The following is a 19614-nucleotide window of genomic DNA, read 5'->3' as shown; positions in this document are numbered from 1 at the left end:
ATTTTAACCATTCACCTTTCACAGTTGAGTATTTACAACAAGACACATGTTTTATATGAATTACAAGTTGTCTCAGAGTGTTGAACTATGCAACTGAGGCCAACTTGGAGAATTTATGAATAATGTAAAGAGTAGTATTTTGGATTATTTTTTTAAACTGTCTGAAATAAAACATGTTTAGGAAGCAAAACAGCCCAAATTCTCAATATTGACCAGTGAATAAAAAAAACAACGTTGTGCCTGTAGTGTGACCATTTAAAGAGCACTTCATTAAATCTCCTCTAAGTTATCTCCTAGCAACAAGTCCCAATATCCCACTTTTTCAGTGACAGACAAAAACTGAAAATTAAAATGTTCATTTATTTCACATAGTATATCATCATCACAATACATAAAATCAATCATCCATCACAGTTCTGATGTGCAAGTGTTAATTTCAGGTGACTAATAATGACTAGATTAAGAGGGTCTCAGGGTCTGTTTCAAGAAGCAGTTTCACAGAGTTACCGGAATAATGTCTGCCGAGTTAAATCTGCAACATGAATATTTTGCGCAAATATATCAAGATAACATGACATTCAGGTCTTTATATGCAGCCAGGGTTTCCATACATCAGTCCCGATATAAACAAACAGGCATCTTAACGTTGTGGCAACAGTAATGACATCTGGTCTTTCTCTTGTTTATCTGTTTACTCGTCTTGGTTAGTTGCAGTTTCTCACATGGTTTTCTTTCTGTGACGGTTGAGAGCAAGCCGACACCGATGTATGCATGCTTGGAATGGGTACATTTTGTTTTTGTGAATCCTGCTGAACAGAGCCAAACTAAATACAAAAACAGAATTCATAATTTTGGGCAGGACTGAAACTGTAGGAGGAAAAACATGCAAGTTTCAACCAGTTCATATTATCCTCCGAAAATTTCTTACCGTATTTAGAACAAATATTTTTTCTAAATAAATGGCAACAAGGTTAAAACCGAGTCATTTCAATATTTTGGCAGTGCTTTTTCGGAATATTTTCAAATTTCCAACCAAAATATTTTCTAAAATCTATCATAAAGTCAATTTTTTCAGAGGAGCGCACAGAAAAGTTACTTTCACGGATGAAGAGTTTAATATGCTAAGCAGCTGTTATGAGAAGGTCATCAACTCTTTCTGTAAAAAGGTCCCAATCAAAACCTTTCATTGACACCCGCACACACACACACACACACACAAACATACTTCCATATTTACCTGCATACACACACTTACTTCCATATTTACCTGCATACACACATACATACATACATACATACATACACACACACGAGACCCAGTTATATGGACAACGCAATCCCTTTTCAGTCTGCTCAAAAAACCTTGTTTTCCCTTCACAATTGAAACCAAAAAGCGAGTTTCGGGCAGCATTCAGGTAGGGTGAGGTGAGTGGTGGTTTGAGAAAGCTTGCACTGCAGACAAGCTTCATCTCCATAAGGCCATCTCTGAACATGTACGAGTGTTAGGACCAGTAGTTCACATCGACCACCTTTTTTTTCTATCAGCACAGAAGTGGCTGGGGTGGGTTCATCTCCACACAGATTCCTACAAACTGACATCAAAGTTTTGTCCATAAGCAAGAGGTCACAACAAGGGTTTGTTTTCCCTCCTCACATTGTCCGTGGAGAGGGACAAAGCAGCTAATTATCACAGCCTTTGACCGTGAAATCCAAAGAAAGGTCCTGGACTTTTTTTCCCTGTCCAGTTTTTCTCTCTTTCACTTCCTAACAGTGCCTCTAATTCCCCAGAAACAAGTGCTTGCATTTCCCTTCCAGCTTGACAGGTCGCTGTGCTGTCTCACACACACACACACACTCTTGGCTGGAGCTGTCTGACACACTCTTGGCTGTCTCACAGTACGTTGGGTGCTGGGAGGAGCAAGGGGTTGTGGTTGGTGGCCTGTGAGCCCCAGTTCAGTACTCTCTCCTCCACAGGCTCTCTGCTTGTTTCCTTTCCTGTCCTCTTTTTTTGCATCTTTTTGTTTTTTTTCTTGAGATCAGTGTCTAGACAGTGTTGCGCGGCGTCCCGTTCAGAGCGACGGCCTTGCTGCAGGGCGAGCCCACCGCCTGGGAGGCTGTTGCGCGCTGCGTGGTCACCCCCACCTCAAACACTTCATGGATGGCCTTCCGGAAACAGTGGAAGTTGTAGTCTATTAATCCTAAAAGGGGCGAGAAAAAAAAATTAAGTAAACGCATGATGACATTTTGACAAATAAGGTCTAAATGTTCTTGCGTTTCAAAAACATGGGACAGACATGACCACCGAACAGGCTGTGGTGGGGGACATTGTGTTTTTTTACTTTCTTTTGAGAGTCTGAATTACAGGAACATTAGGTCCTGAATATCAAAGAAAACATAATATTTGTTAAAAACAAAAAGGAGCCCTCATTAAATATATTTGATGTGTTCATAGCGTCACGTGCTTTGTCCTGTTAGGCTCCTACATGTCATTTGCGATGCATTGCAAACCAACACTAGTGTGAGGAAAGGTAGTATATTAAAGGAAACGTTTTGTAATGATTTCCATGCCTCCAACATCCCCATATTAAAGTGTTCTTCCACCTAAACAAGTTATTTTGTTACATCAAAAAATAAACAATTAAAGAGAGCAACATCCACGTGAAATAGAAGAAAGAAACATAAAATAAAGATCCGACTGGTCCCCTTTGAGAAGTTGGGCTGAAGTTTATGGACTGGTCTTGTATTGCATTGTAACGCCTTATAATATAGTCACTTAATTTATGCAAATTATTTTATAATGTAATTTATAGGAACCCACCAAACTAAAAATGGCGTCTCCCAGGCACAGTCAGACACAAACTAGTTAAAGAGGCACCGATACACAGTTGACTCATCACCAGTTATACTAGTAACAATAACAAAATAACCATTACATTGAAGGTTATGTTAGCCTTGCATCAAACTAAAATATGTGGCGTTTACTATTAATTGTAATATATGTATAATTAATATTAATTCCCAAAACTGTCTTGTTTGTTATCGTCCATAAGTGCAATACTACATTTCCCCCTTTCATACACTTAGTTAAAACACATTTTCTATATCTTTCCTCTGACTTCATACACTAAATGTAAATAAACACTTTCTGTAATGCTAGAATAATCCAGAGGGAAGTATCAGAGCCACATCACTATCAGCCTACTGAAGTCCACCTCGCTCCAGACTGGTTACCTTTGCGCTCGAAGCTCTCCTCCCGCAGGATGCACACCAGGGCCAGGAACTTGGTGACCTCCTTCAGGTAGAGCACCGTGGTGTTGTTCAGCTTGATGATGGCCATGGACTCTTTGTCGTAGGCGCTGCCGCTGCCGTCCTCCTTCAGACTGTCCAGATGAAGCACAAGAACACCGTGATGGGCAGGGGAAATGTGGGTTTAATTACAGCTCGTGCATGTGGATGAAGACAAGTGACGCAATTAGGTTTTGCTTCAATGAAAGCTTCTTATTTGATACCATAAAAATCATTAAAAATGTAAGTTCTTTATTCTTTATTTAAAATGTTTATCTACTTTAGAGAAACTGTTCCGTAGGTCGTTAATCATTTTACATAAAAATGTTTCCCCAAACAAAAATAAAAACATATCTAACCCTCATGGTCAAAGACAGAGCAACACATCATTCTGTGATTAAAAAAAACCCAACACCTCCAAAACTCAATAAACACAGGACAGAAAAACAAGAATAAGTACAATTGTATTTAAAACCAAATTAAAAAAAGGTACTGCAAGTCGGCTCTTAAAAGCATGAACACTTTAATAAACATATTAAGCCTGTAAATAAAAATAAAAAAAAAAGCTGCATTTGAACGACGGATAGACCCGTTAACAACTCTGACCTCCATTACTAATGATGGACGGATCACACTCTCACCCGTAGATGCAGGAGACGTCGATGACCACGTCGATCATGTCGCAGCACAGCTCGTAGGACTGCATGTCCACCGGAGAGCTGTCTGTGGCGATGTAGATCTTACTGACCACATCGAACAGGAAGGCCTTCTCTATCCCCGAGTTCTGTCAGGGACACACAAGGAGGACAGAGAGGAGGAGGAAGAGAGGAGGGACATAAATACATGTTTTATACGGTAGAGACATTGATATTAAGACAATAGGGTTGGGCGATGTGAAGACAAATGCTGCTCGATAATACTAATATGGCAACAGTGAGAGTGGGGCAATTTCTTTAATAACCATTCCATCAATGAAGTGACTATGTTCAATTGTAATGAATGAATCAACCATTAAATATCTAAATGTTTACAACTTTTATGTGGCAAGTTTTTTTGTGTTTCTAGAAAAACACTTTTTCAAAAATATTTTCACTTCGGAAAAATGCCACATTGATTATTTTTACAGCCCTAGATGGAGTGATGCTGCTAAACTGTGGTAGTCACTCCTGTTATGTTAAAGGTAGGGGAGGTAAGAATGGAGAAACCAGCTCCAGTGCGCTAGAATTTGAAAGTACGCAGCCGAAAATAAATCTGCCCCTTCCTTCAGACTTCCTTACAGAGCCCCTCCTCCAACACACACGAACCCACACATGACCAATGAGGGCACGAGATAAGTTTGTGCACAGATGGAAGGCTGACAGGCAGGTAGGCCATCCAGTTATTTTAGCCGGGCCGGCTCAGATGATTGGTCGTGCTTTTTACAGTACCACGGCTTCCACAGATGGCATTTTTTAATGGATTTGTTGTCAAAGCATTTCATGTATTCATTGCTATCGGGATGTTAAGAGCATTCCATGGAATATAACAAAAAGTGTTTCTGAAGTGAATTACCTACCCCTCCTTTAATGGGTGTACTTTATTATGGTTTAGATTTGTATCAATGTGATAAAGCACCTTCATTGGGCTAGCTTTTAAATTTGTTCGATCAGATAAAAACTGACCCGTCTGCATTTGATCCACTAACAAAATGTCAACGATTATTTTTTAAAACTATAAATCCAAATATTGAAATGTAAATATAGGTTAGAGGATTCTCTCCGTATTCCCCACTTCTTCTTTAGGATAAGTAGAGTTACCCTGGGCTTCACTTTGGTGTAGTTCACTCCACACAGCTTCAAAATAAAGTGTTCACTTAATATTTAAACGCCTCTTTAATCATCCAGTTAAGGAAATGGGCCAACAGAGAAAGATATACATAGCCACGAATCTGAATCTTTCAAGTCATGTTAAAGGCAGAGACACAGAGTTTAATGTAATGCTCTTTGAAGTATTTTCAGTGCTTAATCATGACATCAGAGGTCTCAAAACAGAGCTGGACCTTTAGACTCTTTACCTTTTTGAAAGGCTTTTTGCCTGACGAATATATCCTTCTCTTAAACAAGATAAGCTGTTTGAATACTATTATCCATATCTGTTCTCTACTTACAGAAATGAAGATGTTGAGCAGGTTCTCCAGAGTGGGGAGCTGAGGGATGAGCTTCTGCACCACTTTGCTGAAGGCCTCAAAGATGGAGTGGTCGTAAATACTCGTCAAGTAAAAGCTGAATGAGAAAGAAACACAAACAAGGAAGTGAATTAGCAGATACTCGTAGGAAACACTTCTTACTTCCTCAAAACACACATGAAAGCAAGTCAAAGTACAGATAGTCACGAGGTCACATGACATGGAAGAAAAGAGCTGTTAACTGCAGTGTTTAAGTCGATTCACAGGAATACAAATACAATGTTGGCAGGAAACTTCCTACGATGAAACTGGACACATGATTAAGACTTTATACCCACATGTTCAAATAAAAGAGATCACGAGGAAGCCAATAGAATGTTCTGTGGTAGCTCAACCTTTCAATGCATTACAGTGAAGGAAGCGCCGGAGAACCACGGTGCAGAACAAGCTCTGCAATATATCTGAGAGTGCTCCTGCTGTCTAACCGGAATAAACAACAATCTGACCCGACATAAAACACAGAGCAGTGTGTGCCAACAAACATCCAGAGAAGCTGAGAGAGAGAGAGAGAGAGAGAGAGAGAGAGAGAGAGAGAAACAACAAGCTCCTACAGTGTGTCAGGACAAAGGCTGCAAATATTGATTTGTTTATTTTTGATTAGGGCTCTAACAATTAATTGTTTGCGTTACAAAGTAAACAGTTGATTTAGTTTTTATAAGATATGCTAAAAACTATTATTATCCAAAGCCCAGAATGACATCCCCTTGGTGTCTTGTTGGTTTTGTCTCTGTAACAATTCAAAAGCACAGAATATTCTATTTACAATAAGGACAGAACATAAAGTCATTCTTATATTTGACAGGCTGGAACCTGAGTGGATTTCTGCCATTTTAACTTAATAAAAAGCCCTGATTGCATCAATTATCAAAATTGTAACCAACACATTATCTTTCCTTCAACCAATCGCTTATTCTCCCTTATAGTTGTTAATCTAGAATGATGTATTGATGACATGATAAGTCATGCATAACCACGGTCATCAGAAGTGAACAGTAATCCAAAACATGTCAGAGGTATTTCATTTACAGACCAAAAGGGCAAAAAGCAAACCTCGCATCTAACACGGAAATAATACAAAATATATTGATTTATTAGAAACAAATGTCACCGTGTCTTTCATCAATTGATAATACTTTCATGAATTACATTGTGTTCCTAAACCATGAATCATGTTGAGCTCTACTCAGGGCTGTTTCTTCAAGTTACAAAACGTTTTGCTAAGACAGAAATTCGATCAATTTCAAAATAGCAAACGCTACATGTGAACTTTAGCCTTCTTTCTAAGTCTTAAACATGTCAGACCTTGGTTGAATAACAACCTCTCTGGTATCTGAAGCACGGGTCAATGTTTCTTCATTAGGAGCACAAAGAGGAATCTCACAGTAACACAGAGAATGCAGGACACCAACATGGCTGACATCACAGAACCAAGCAACCATTAAGCTCCTCCTCTGAACCACTGGGTTTACCATAGAACCGTCTCTAGGACTACATTTCATTAAGTCAAACGCGTGGGGTGATAATGATGTTGTACGACATGTGCAGAGAAAGTTGGGACACCTTAAAGTGTTTGTGAATGCAGCCTTATTTACTAAATGAACACATATGTGATGCAGTGAGGGTGTGAGGGTGTGACTGGCTGAATATTAGCACCTACATGTGTTTGGTTGTTTTAACACCGATGTCTTTAGAGAAATACTGAATTAATATGTTTTACTTAGCAACCACAGTTACAACTCACCAAACACCATGAGACATCACAAGAGGGGCTACATTAGAGGATTGACTTGTCTTTTATTGGGAACATGCAAGAAACAAGATTATGAATGACTGTTTAACATGAAGGTAAGAAAGCAGACAACACATGAAAGAAATCTGTAAGAATGAAGGTCCTTTGAACCAATGTTTCTGATGAGCTGACTCTAGGCCAGCTTCAGTGTGAAGTTAAGTAAAGGTGTTTCTCTAAAGGGAATTGCTTTCAGATTAGTTTCTGTACCAAACTGTTAAGAGTTATTTTCAATGCTATAACAATGTGTTTTATTGAATTTGGGTAAATCTGACCCACAGTCTTACTGTAAGCATGTTGTGTGCTGCTGTGGTTAAAAAATATGTACATAAGTGTGATTAAGCCTCAGACAGGTAAGGTAGGCCGTTGCTTTAACAGTGACTGTTAGGCTTCGCAGCCCAAACTAACCAACTTCAATCGTTCATATCGTAAGATGAACTGAAGTATGAAGGTTTCTTTATACATTTGAAAAAGTGTCCATTTCTTAAAACCAGACTTAATTATCGGGAAAATAGAAATATAACAAAAATCGCAAACGTGCTCATGGAAATGTTTTATCGTATAGCAACCCTTTAAGTCTGACCCGGTGTCTTGAAAATATCTACCACTATGGGGCATCCATATGTGTTTAAAAGGCAGCACACCCTGATGTAAAAACAATACATTTGGTGTTACTTCAAATCGGAATAATGCTCCATTTAATATAGGTGTTATGAAATGTTATCTTAGTTTTATATTTATTGGTCTGGTGTTAGTAGGCAAAGTAGAAGAGCCTATTTGCAAGCCCTTACAGTGATGGAGGAGTGATAAGGAAACTATGACGCAATATGTGCAGATAACAGGTCTGTCTCTGTGTGTATGTGTGTATGTGTATGTGTATGTGTATGTGTATGTGTGTGTATGTGTGTGTGTGTGTGTGTGTGTGTGTGTATGTGTATGTGTGTGTGTGTGTAACTCTGAATCAGAAATACTTTCTATACCAACATGTGACTGTGTGGAAAGCCAGGATATAATATGTCTTCTTAAATGATAAGACATGTTCGATGAAGGTTACCTGAGATGCAGCTTCTCTAAACTAGCGTCGGCCAGGTCGTCGTTGGCTCTCTGATGGATGTCTCTCTGCGTCTCGATCTTGTGATCGTCTGAGAGGCCGTCCACTTTATGGATGAACACCTCAAAGTTTATCTCTGGATTGACTCTGTAGGCGCGGGACACTGTGAGGTGGAGCCTGCTCAGGGCCTCCACGTAGTCGTCCTAAGAGGAGGAAAAGGTCATATCTTAATACACCCATTTAATATGCACACATTATCAGGAAGTGAAATCATAAAAAGACAGAAAATGCATTACGAAAAACAAAATCTACAAGTACCTTTTAATCCATTTGAGATCACAATTATCTTCTTCTTAAATTGAATCTCCATATCATGAATCACCTTTATTTCTTCTATACCGTCAGCAGTCAAGACACAAATAATTAGGATTGTGTATATATTTTAATGCCTCAAAATGAAATCTCCCTCTTCTAATCGATCTTCTGCTTTGATTAACATTGTAAGCAGTATTTTAGTTAAACCAAAAGATTATAATTTAGAGGTAAACTGGGATTTGAGCCATAGACAATAAGGTCACAGTGAATTCCTGACAGTAGAAATCAACACACCCATCTTTTGAAAATGCTAGAGTGACAACATGCTAAAAATCATCTGTTGCTTGCGGACATAATGTTCTTTAAAGGAATGAGGAAATGTAATGCTTCACATGGTCTAGCGAAACAGCAACACCAGCACACGTCTCCTCAGATATCAGCGCGTGACAGAGTGCTGAAACTAATCGAATCTGATACACCTTGTTGTGTACAAATAAACCCTGCAATCACATCTGCTGTGTCATCGCTGAGATTACTTCTTGAAAGCACTTAGAGCACTGACATAAAAGCCAGGGCATGTCATTGTTTTTACCATGGCTACTCTGGCTGTCCATCAGTTTATTATCAGGGGCTTACATGAACAGTGTGAACTAAAAATACAAGCTTGTTCTCTTTATGTGTGCACTTTCACCTCGACGAAATGGAAATATGGCTTCAAGCAAGTGTGACAGCCCTGTGGTTGTCCACCATGTGGTAACCTGGGGTTTCCTTGTAATCAGCAGTGATGAAACCCACCTGTTCTGCAGAACAGGCTCTCGCTCTCTCTCAGCTGCCCTGCTCGGTGCACCAGGACACCGCTCCTGTGTTTGTTTTATTGTTGGTTGTAACCACTCCGTTGGGATAAATAAATCATTGTTTTGGGCAACTCCTGTGTGGAACTGTTGTCCTTTTGTTACAAGCAGAGCCAGCTTGTAACATATGGGGTCTCGTCCGGGATCCAAGAACCAGGGGATAGTTGTTTACTTGATTTGTTTGCCTTGATTGTGTAGACAGTTTGTTCCTGGTGTAGGGCATTAAGGAGTAGCTTTGGAATTACCTTTCCTGATAGGCATAAGCAACATCTCCTTTAGGGGAGCTTGTTGGTTTGTTATTGTTGTGCATAAACATGATTCAACATTTTTGTCATGGGTACACGTCCGTGGCAGTCTTGGTGAGTAACAGCTTCGCTGGGGCTTTACCGGGTCATTGGGTAAGTGTTTAAAACACCTGTCGTGGCATGCATGAAGACTAGGGTGAGACAAGATAGTTAGTATTGGGTAGGAAGTTAGCTAGGGGAGAGGTAGGGGAGAGGTATTCCAGAGTTAAAAAAAAAAATATATATATCTTTTTATATGCACCAGGTTCAAGGGAGTTTGCATAATCATGGATACATTGACAGATTTTCTTAAGTGTCCCAGTGTGGAACTGCTGGAAAAATGTACTAAAGACCAACTTTTAAAAATTGCTGAGCATTTTGAGGTAGACCTTCCAAAGCAGGGTCGTAAAGACACCATAGTGACTACGTTACAGGCCCAGTTGGTACTGCAAGAAGTTCTGCAGCATGGCTGTCGATGATTGTTCCGAGGATGAGTTGGCAGCTATAAATCCAGAGCGGCAGAGAAGTGCAGGTTTTTCTTTGTTTGATTTTGGTGAAATGACATTTGAACAGAGAAAGGAAATAAAGGAAATAATGCTGCTCGCAGTACCAACAAGACAGTGAACGTGAGGAACGAGCAAGTACTCTTGAGGACCGGGCTAGAGCTCGTGAACAGGAAACTGAGATGGAGCATTTAAGGTTAACCACAGTGGTGCGGGAAGCTGAATTGCAACAAGAGCGTTACAAGTTGGACCTCATCCAAGAGGGTAAGCTTTCTTCTGGGGTGTCCCCAGCTACTTTTGATGTAGCTTATAACTTGAGGTTGTTACCGAAATTCGAGGAGAAGACTGTAGATTATTTTTTTGGACTTTTTGAGCGACTTGTCCTTGTGTTACAAGCAGAGCCAGCTTGTAACGCAATTCAGAGTATCTAAAACCAGTATAAACCCCCCAAAAGTGTTGCTGTGAAACCACATTTCCATTCCTCAGGTTTATGACCATTAATGCTTTGTTTCTGTTTTTCACCTGAGCATCGATGACAAATATCAAAGCCCCCGTTCCTCTGAAGATCATCTCGTAGTCGAAGGTGGGGTCGAGGAAGTCCACCTGACCCGGGAAGTCCCAAATCTGGAAGTTGACGAAGGAGCTGCTGGAGATGTCGTCCTTGTAGATCTTGTTGGTGCTCTCCAGGAACAAGGTCTCATTGGGAGACATTTTGTGGAACACCACCTGAAATCAGAAAAGTGTTTGAGTAAAAGAAATGCTTTGATGCTCAAAAGTACCAATATAAGTCCCAGACAGAGCGATGGCCAAGTTGAGATGCCAAAAGCGGACGAGCAGGTTATGAGAAAACCACAGAGCTACTTTCAAACAAAGAGATACAGTTCCCGAATACAGCTTGTGACGGTGGAATCTCATCAGAATTCAACAACACTTGGCCCTGGTGAAGCTTGAAAATAATACAACGATTACAGCACTTCACAATAATAATATTAGAGCCAAAAACCAATCTCTGGTGTTCAAGTTAATAAGTTGAGTTATCTGAAGAAAAAATCCTCCTTGCTACTTTTATTTTTGAAAGGTGGATGCCCTTATGGGTTTTGAGGATAGAAAATATTGAAATTAGATCCACTTCCCTAAAGAATTTTTTTTTTTAAATGTGTGTAATTTTCAGACATATCGGGCGTACAGCAGCCCCGTGTCAGCTTTTGTCTTTTGCTTAGTTTTATTGTCTGTGAGGATATAGTAATCATTTGTTTCACATTCTTCCATCTCATTTGTTATAAAATGATGATGCATGTTGGGCATACAGTATATAGATTCACCGTCATACAGTGTATGTATGATTGGCTTCTAATATTGCAGTGTTTGTCTTCTTAAAATGTGACCATGTTGTATTTTGCAAAATTGCCTGTATCAAAATAATGCTTTTTCTCAGTGGAGAGGTTATTCCAGAATTATTTGTTATCCTATCTCAAAAGCATCATTAGGACGTCACACGCTCGCCGAGAGAGAAATATTGCAGACTCATCTTAATGCCACAAATCCCTCTGCTGTTTCAGCGACATGCTCAAACAGCAGAGAGTAAGACTGCAGCTTTATGAAGTGAAGTGCGGTTAAAGGTTGAACTGAATAGTTACAGGTAGAAACCCAGCTGCCGTGGCGGATGGTGAAAGACGTTGGACTGTTTATTTTCTACTTCAATTTGGAGTCAGTGTGTGGGCCACTGAGGTCACAGGCCAATGAACCAGCAAAAAGCCAAATCACATGTTTTCCAGCCGGTCCCGGGGGCTTACAGGGGGACATTAATCTGAGACCTGACGGGTGTGGATTATAGCACAAACAGTACAAGTGTGCGCTTCAGTACAGAAAACTTCTCTGCTCTTGTTTCTTCAGGCAATGTTAGGAGGTTTGGCGAGTCACGCTACATGCAGTCTGATTCTACTTCCCCTTTTCATTTTGAACATAAATAATAAAATATCAAAGACGGCACCACTGCTACTCATCTATTATTCAACCTCAGGGCCCGTCAGAAAGAGGTAGACTTGACGAATTTAAGTGAAACAGCTAACCTTGCAGTCGGGAGTTAGATGGATCACGAAAAATAAAAAGCAGTACCAAAAGGGCCAACAGGGGAAGTAGGGGCCCCAAAAGCCCCAGGTACATTGCATGTCACTTGGTTTAATTAAGCCCAAATCTGTCTGAATTGATATCACTAATGTATGATGTTTACAAGGCTTATTTTGTGCGCATGTCTTGAAGAGGGAACCTGTGTCAAAAACCTTATTTTAAAATAATGATTTTCCTTCATTTCTTTTGTATCAAAGGTGGACCATCGCAGCTTTGAAAAGCATTATTAAACCTTTAAGAAACTACCAATACAAGCTGAAGGGGAGAAAATAGAGGTTCTATTCCCCACAGCCCAAGCTATATATGTATTAAGTGTGACTATTGTTTAAGTCTTCATCTGTCAAGTAAATTGATCACAAGACAAACTGCTTCAGGATCTGCTGTTGTAGCACATCTTCTATCTATAACATATGCTAGGGGAAACCCTGGGAGGGCTGGTGCTCTGGACTTGAATGGGATCATGCTACACATGAGATGGTAGGAGGAGGGTCAGTCGAGGCCCCCTAACTCCTTTATCCAGCCATGTTTTAGAGAGCATGTCGACCACACTGCAGGTGCACTGATTTAAAGCAAAGTGTTATGACTTGCAGAAAGGAAGGTGTGGTCGGTTCATGTGAGAGCTACACATCAGACCTGCCTCACAGCTGCGAGGGTGGGACTAAGATATATTTGGCATGTTGGATAAGTTGTTAACCAAACAGTCACATGCTTTTATGTCCATGTATCAGTAAGGATGCACCCAGCGAGCTCTTGTCCACCTGGTTAATAATTCACCACTACAGCTGCACAAATGTTAGCTAACACTGAAGGCTAGCTAGGCATTAGCTGCAGGAGGGGGTTTAATTGCAGTTATTCCACTCATGTGGCTAGCTATCTGCAGGTTCATAGCTAACATCACCTACGACATGCTAAACTAGCTATCCTGGCTAACGTCCCATTTACTTGTGTAAGGCTGAAGGGAAGCTCGCCTCAAAAGGCTACTAGTTTAACATCTCTGTTTACCTTCTGTATGGATGATTTTCCACTTCTTCTTAGACCCATGAGCAGGATCCTCGGCTTGCTGTCGGACGGCGACGGACTGTCCTCGATGTCGGCCTCCTCTTCTTCACCATAACCGAAATCTTTGGGGAACGAGTCCGCAACCCCGTAGCTGTCAGCCAGCTGTTCCACCTCGTACTGAATCGACATTGTGACCTATCAGTTCGCCTCTTCCCCCCCTCTTACTTGTCGGTCACTGCACCCGTTATTGTGTCGGAGGAACGGTGCGCACCACAAGCTACCGTTACACAATGAAAACAGTTTGTCAATAACGCTCAAGCTACTTGGAAACACCGAGCGTGATCCCACACATTTCCTTAGGATTTCCTCTCGCCCTTTGTTCCCACCTCTTGGGTCTGATTGGCTGACTGAATTCAAAGACGAGCTGTGATTGGTTTAAGCAACCTATCACTCTACTGAGGTTTTTCACTGTCACCTGACTAGTACTCAGACCTGTTTTGTGACCTATCACCCGAATAAGAAGCAGATACACACTTTTGACACAATCGTTTTAATCTGTTTCAGTTCGTAGCAAAAACTCATAATTGCTGCATCACATTTGCCGTAAAAATGCATTAAATAGAAAGTGGGTTGTACTAGTGTTCTGCAATATCACCAGCAGATAGCGGCAGTAACCACTTCAGTGAAGTAGCGACTTTCAAGGTCTCTGTAAAATGTCGGAATTTACTTGGCTCCCTCGTGTGTGTTTTTTATGCAGGTAGATTTGCACAGTGGTGGAAGAAGTATTAGGATGCTTTACTTGATTAAAAGTACCAATACATTATTTTCAAAATACTCAATTACAAGTAAAAGTCCTGCATTCAAAATATTACCAGCCAAACGTATATAAGGTATACAAAGTAAAAGTAATGGCCATTATGTGTGAGTATAATTATATTTATATATGTGACATAGTATATATAATATTGTTGAATAAAGTAGCATTTTACTGTTATAGGCAAACAAAGATTTTGAGTAAAATTACCCTGTTTCCCTTTAAAATGTAGTAGCATAACATGGATATACTCAAGTAAAGTGATGACTGTAGCTCTAATTTACGTGCGATACATGTTATTGTTTTTCCGAGGAACACCCGAAGGCATCACCCTTCCCACCAGACCAGTTGCTCCTTGAAAGAAGGCGACAAACGAAACTGAACTTTTCTGGTGCTTTACCTGCGTCCCAACGTTTTGTTTTTGCACTATCGAGCGTGATACAAAAACATACCATTTATAAGAAGAGAGTCAACTTTATAGCCCTTGATCACCATGGCACATTATAGAGTAAGTTTGTTTGCTGTCGCGTTTTATTAATTATTTGAAGAAACTCGTCTACTAAAGTTTAATGCAAGCTATCTGAGCTAACATTAGCTACCTGGGCAGTTACATGGTGTCAATCAGTAAGTCGCCTGAACACCTGTGACAGCTCATTATATGGTTTGTAAATGTTTGTGGATAAACGTATGAAAGATAATGTCAATATACCAAATGTACTGCTGCCTTTTATGTGTTGTTAGTTGTTTAGTTACATTTGAAGTAATATTAAGCAGGACATTTGCATCATGTAAATTACTAATGGAGTGTTTTAGTCATTTAAATAGTACGCAGCAGCATTTTGACAGTCAATATACAATAGTTACAAAATGTCTTAGAAATAAAATAAAAGTGAAATACAAACATTTCAAATTAAATATATACGGTATATATTTATCTTGTATTTCTTATTGTTCTTTTTTTATTAAAACATTATCAATGCTTTTTTGCACCTATTTTCTATGTTTTTTTTTAGTTAACTGTACCCGACAGTACCTGTACAGTACAGTACCTGTACCTGTGTTAGTAATGCAATGCCATGATGTTTCTCCTACAGGCTCCTGACTCCAAAAGGGAACAGTTCCGGAGATACTTGGAGAAAACTGGTGTTGTTGACAGTCTTACCAGTGGTAGGCCACCTTTTTTCTACCTTTGGACTTGGGTAATATGTACAACTTTCAATACAAACATTTCATCATCTAATGGCAGACTTTTTATAGTAAGTTTGATTGCCAACTTTATTTACTAAGTAATTTGCCTTAGTGTTAGGTGACTACAACAAACATTTAATGAGGAAATACAAATACAAGCAAAGTAATGCAAATGTCGGGAACATAAATATAGTATAGAAGAAAAAAGAAAGTCTAGATTATTATTTATTTTGGAAATAACTAGGCAAAGAACCCAAGTAAGAAAGACCAAGTATTCAACTTATCTCATTTTTCTTTATTAGATTTGGTCAACAGGCAATTATATTAAGCCCATATCAGCATTGTTCATAATTCCTGTATGCATTTATTCATCTATTTTTTTCCAGTTTTAGTGGCTTTGTATGAACAACCTGAAAAGCCCAACAATGCCCTGGAGTATCCTTCTATTCATTGATTGTTTGCAGAAATGGTCTCTTTGTTAAGTTAGTTCTGACTGAAGTTCAAGTCCACCAACAACCCTCCATCAACAACCATGGTAAAGAGTAAAGTGCAGATGTTATTAATGGAGGCCACTGCTCGCTTTAGAGCCCTTAACCAACTCCTTCTCAGATTTGTGAAGCAGCATCTCAATTCTGCGGGTCAGTCGACAGCTGACTCTGAGGCTCTGCAGCAGGAAGTGATTGACTTAAGGCAGAGGTGTGCTCGTCTGGTAGAGGAAAACAAAGAGCTTAAATCAAAGGTAAGCTTCTGCTGGTTGCTATGGTATAACTTATGTGCGTGTTAACATCATGTATTGTAACAAAGATGGCCTCTCTCCTCGTGCAGCTCAATGAACCTGAAGATGGAGCTTCAACTGAAAACTGACGCCGAGGTTACAGCAGCGTTTTGGCCTAAAGAATGTGGTATTTGTTTATTTTGTTCACTTGAACGTAAAGGCCAATCATTTGTAGGTACCTGTTTCTGTTAATCTTATTTTCTAATATGTTTCTTAGAATTTAACTTATTCTGTACATGTATGTATATAAGTTTGTTACTTGTTTGTTACGTCTTTATCTTAACTAAGAAAACTCACTTCTATACGACTGAATAAGTCAGTTCTTAAAACATAGGACATCTAGTTATTTTGGAGTGTCTGTAAAAGAAAAAAACAGATATGCTGTTAATTTTATTTTCTGCCTTAGTTATAAACACACATGCCTGCTGTCATGGCAATGTGGGACAAAGACACACTTTATTTCCAAAGATCTGCTGTAACTAAACAATTGTTAAATAAAGCACATTCTTCCAAACATTGTCGTGTCACTGATTGAACTCGATTCCAAAGAGCGAAGTATCAGTCAGGACTTTCATTTGAAAAGCAGAGGATCTGATGCTGCTGTCAGATACAGATACAGCTGTATGTCAATATTGTATAACAGTCATTCCTTTACATTTTATTCCAATGCAAATGAAGAAAAGATCTTCTCATGAACCTTTAATAAATATATTAATAATAACATGAAGACTTTGTGGAACAGAAAAAAGGTCATGTTGTTTTTACCAGGTTTAATATAAATACATTTAGAGTCAAAACTATCAAGTTAGAGAGTAATCCAACAGTGTTGATATGCTCAGCAAACTGATGAATGTTTACTCAATTCCCCCCCCCGACTAATGCCCTAACAACCCAGAAATAAAGTTTCTACAAATGTACACATTTGCGCCATAAGTCTACCATACCATGCTACTGTACATTTTAAAAAGTGACTTGTCAAAGTGCTACTATTTTCAGAAATAAAAATGAAATGAGAAAATAGATCCCAGCCCAAATGGAAAGTTAAGTTGCCAGATATACTGGCATTTCTCTTCAATGATTAGTTTGACAGCTATTTGTGTCCAATCGCAGGCCTTTCTATTCTTGTGTTGAACAAATAAGATGTATGCTTGTACCAAATGTGCTTTTACCAGCAGTTTGTCACAATAGAAAATAGTTTATTCCAAAACAGTTGAAAGAGTACATAAAACATACTTTACAGAGTCCTCTATTGTAATATGTCAACAAAAGCCAGTTTACATGTCATGTCCATTAGCTAAATCGCAGTGGGGTTTAAAGCATGCCACAATATTATACTTAATATTAAGAACAAAAAACAAAATATGAGCAAACGCTCACCAATTATGAGGCAGCTTAGAGTGCTGTTAATGTAGATATGACGGTGGCATCTATACACCTGTAACATTTGGAGTTTAGATCTGCAGATCTGCCCGTCTGCTGCTTGCATTGCTTGCCACGGATGTTTTGCAGTTGGAGGAGGGGGGTCTGGGGTTGTGCCTGGACCCTGAGCTGGAGTCATACAGAGAATCAGGGCTGGAGGGCCGGCTCTGATGTTTGCCGTCTGATTTCTGAGTGGAGGGAGGTCCTTTGCTGGCTCTTTCCCCCCCATATGAATCAGAGTCAGAGCTTCTACCCTCCAACACTGTGGAGCATTTCAAGGACCCTTGACCCCTCCACGGCCTCCTCGCTGCACTCACTGGCAGCGTGGGGAAGGAGGAAGGGTCTGCTTCCCTCTTGGGGCTCTTTGGAGAGTCCAGGCTGCCTCTTTCGCTGCCCCCATCCTCTTTACTCTGAAGATGCAACAAGTCCTCAGCCTCCTGCTTTGGATTAATGAGGGGGTCACAGCACAGAGAGCAAGGGTCTTTAATGCCGTTACTATTTGGGATGCTATGAGCTAAACATCTGGACTCACCCAAATCCTTCTGCTCACCCTGAGGAGGTAGAAAAGTCGAAGGTTTGATAAGGTTTGGGTACAAAGTAGTGCCCTGCATCCTCTCAATCAGGAGGTTGTAGTCACAGGGTGCAGAGGCAACGGTTGCTCTCCGTGGAGCACTGCTGCACATCTGCAAAACAGATTCTTTTTTACACCTGTTGGCGTAGAAGTCATCAAGTTCAAACTTCTCGTCTGTAAAGTGAGGGTAGAAGTCCAAGATGCCCTTTTTTAACTTCTTGTAACCCAGATGCGTGATCTCCAGGATGTTAAGGAAGAGGGAGATGGCAGCGATGCACTGCATGAACACCATGAAGACAGTCTTCTCTGTGGGTCTGGAAACATAGCAGTCCACAGCGTTGGGACAAGGATCCTGCTCACACTTGAAGAGCGGGTAGAGGTGGAAGCCATAGAGGAGGTACTGTCCGGTCATGAAGGCCACCTCGACCACAGAGCGGGTGACAACGTGAGCCACGTAGGTGCGCAGCAGAGAGCCTCTTAGCGGAGCTTTGTTCAGCTTCCCCTGATCAAGCTGCTTCATTTCCCGCTCAATCCTCTTCCTGGCTTCTGGCAACTCCACATCCACCCACTCCAGCTCCTTCCTCAGCAGAGCCTTCTTCTTCTGCCGGGCCTTCTCCAGCGCCCGCAGCCTGTAGAGAGCGTGGCCCATGTAAACCAGCGAGGGAGAAGACACAAAAATGACCTGCAGCACCCAGTAGCGGATGAGCGATATTGGGAAAGCGTGGTCATAGCACACGTTCCTGCACCCCGGCTGCTCAGTGTTGCATATGAAGTCCGCCTGCTCGTCGTTCCACACGTCCTCAGCTGCCACGCCGAGGACCAGCATGCGGAAGATGAACAGGATGGTGAGCCAGATCTTGCCCACCATAGTGGAATGGATATGCACCTCCTCCAAAATCCCCCCGAGGAAGTTCCAGTCCCCCATCTTCACTCTGCCATTTTGACTGGTTGAAAGTGACGGAGAGGGATGACACAATTAGAAAAACAGTTTAAAATGTGTTTATAAAAATGTGAGCGTACAGTGCAACTTTAAGGAAATAAGTTGAATTTTAAGACAGACAGCAAATGCATGTTGACAATCCAAGCAGCCTTTTTAGATTAGAATGTTTTTTGATAAATCACAAAAAACTGAAAAAATTGTAAAGATAGTCCTTTAGATTTTGCAGAAACAATGGAGTTATCAATAAAGTAGAATACCTCTCAATTTGAAAAATGAAACATTCAATTGTAAAAAAAAACGTAAAAAATAAAAAGCGTTAATGCTACATATTTGCACAAAAAGATAGAGCAGAAGGAGAAAGCTGGTACATCCAGCGACATGTCCCATCGGCTGGTCAGCTTCCCAGTTTTGTCATGATAAAACCATTCCCCTCAGCTGTGTCGTTATATAACCCAACGGCAACATCTGATCATTGGGTGTCC

At 40.3% G+C, this 19614-nt stretch overlaps 3 protein-coding genes across 4 annotated transcripts; 1 reads left to right on the top strand and 2 right to left on the bottom strand.

Moving 5' to 3' along the window:
- Nucleotides 1-340: 340 nt before the first annotated feature.
- On the bottom strand, nucleotides 341-13805 carry rragca (Ras-related GTP binding Ca). 2 transcript variants are annotated; one of them, XR_797946.1, is made up of 8 exons: nucleotides 13429-13805; nucleotides 10822-11025; nucleotides 8350-8549; nucleotides 5432-5546; nucleotides 3927-4069; nucleotides 3232-3380; nucleotides 1268-2198; nucleotides 341-1237 (listed from the first exon to the last, which is right to left on the bottom strand). XR_797946.1 is itself a non-coding variant. In XM_010767063.1 (7 exons), the coding sequence occupies exons 1-7, from the start codon at nucleotides 13612-13614 to the stop codon at nucleotides 2044-2046; spliced, it is 1152 nt and encodes a 383-aa protein (XP_010765365.1). In that variant the 5' UTR covers nucleotides 13615-13805; the 3' UTR covers nucleotides 341-2043. The 2 variants fall into 2 exon arrangements, 1 of the variants encoding a protein (XP_010765365.1); XM_010767063.1 differs by having other exon boundaries at nucleotides 341-2198.
- Nucleotides 13806-14511: 706 nt separating this feature from the next.
- LOC104941897 (C-Myc-binding protein) lies at nucleotides 14512-16716 on the top strand. The gene is made up of 5 exons (XM_010767062.1): nucleotides 14512-14747; nucleotides 15334-15406; nucleotides 15814-15862; nucleotides 16037-16166; nucleotides 16253-16716. The coding sequence occupies exons 1-5, from the start codon at nucleotides 14733-14735 to the stop codon at nucleotides 16289-16291; spliced, it is 306 nt and encodes a 101-aa protein (XP_010765364.1). The 5' UTR covers nucleotides 14512-14732; the 3' UTR covers nucleotides 16292-16716.
- Nucleotides 16717-17653: 937 nt separating this feature from the next.
- gja9a (gap junction protein alpha 9a) lies at nucleotides 17654-19117 on the bottom strand. Its single transcript, XM_010767092.1, has one exon. It carries the CDS (start codon nucleotides 19115-19117, stop codon nucleotides 17654-17656), a length of 1464 nt encoding a protein of 487 aa, XP_010765394.1.
- Nucleotides 19118-19614: the final 497 nt, after the last annotated feature.

This window comes from Notothenia coriiceps, unplaced genomic scaffold (genome assembly GCF_000735185.1).
Source record: "Notothenia coriiceps isolate Sejong01 unplaced genomic scaffold, NC01 NC01_scaffold00004052, whole genome shotgun sequence".
In the NCBI taxonomy this organism is placed as follows: Eukaryota; Metazoa; Chordata; class Actinopteri; order Perciformes; family Nototheniidae; genus Notothenia; species Notothenia coriiceps.
This window is presented reverse-complemented; position numbering and strand designations above follow the sequence as displayed.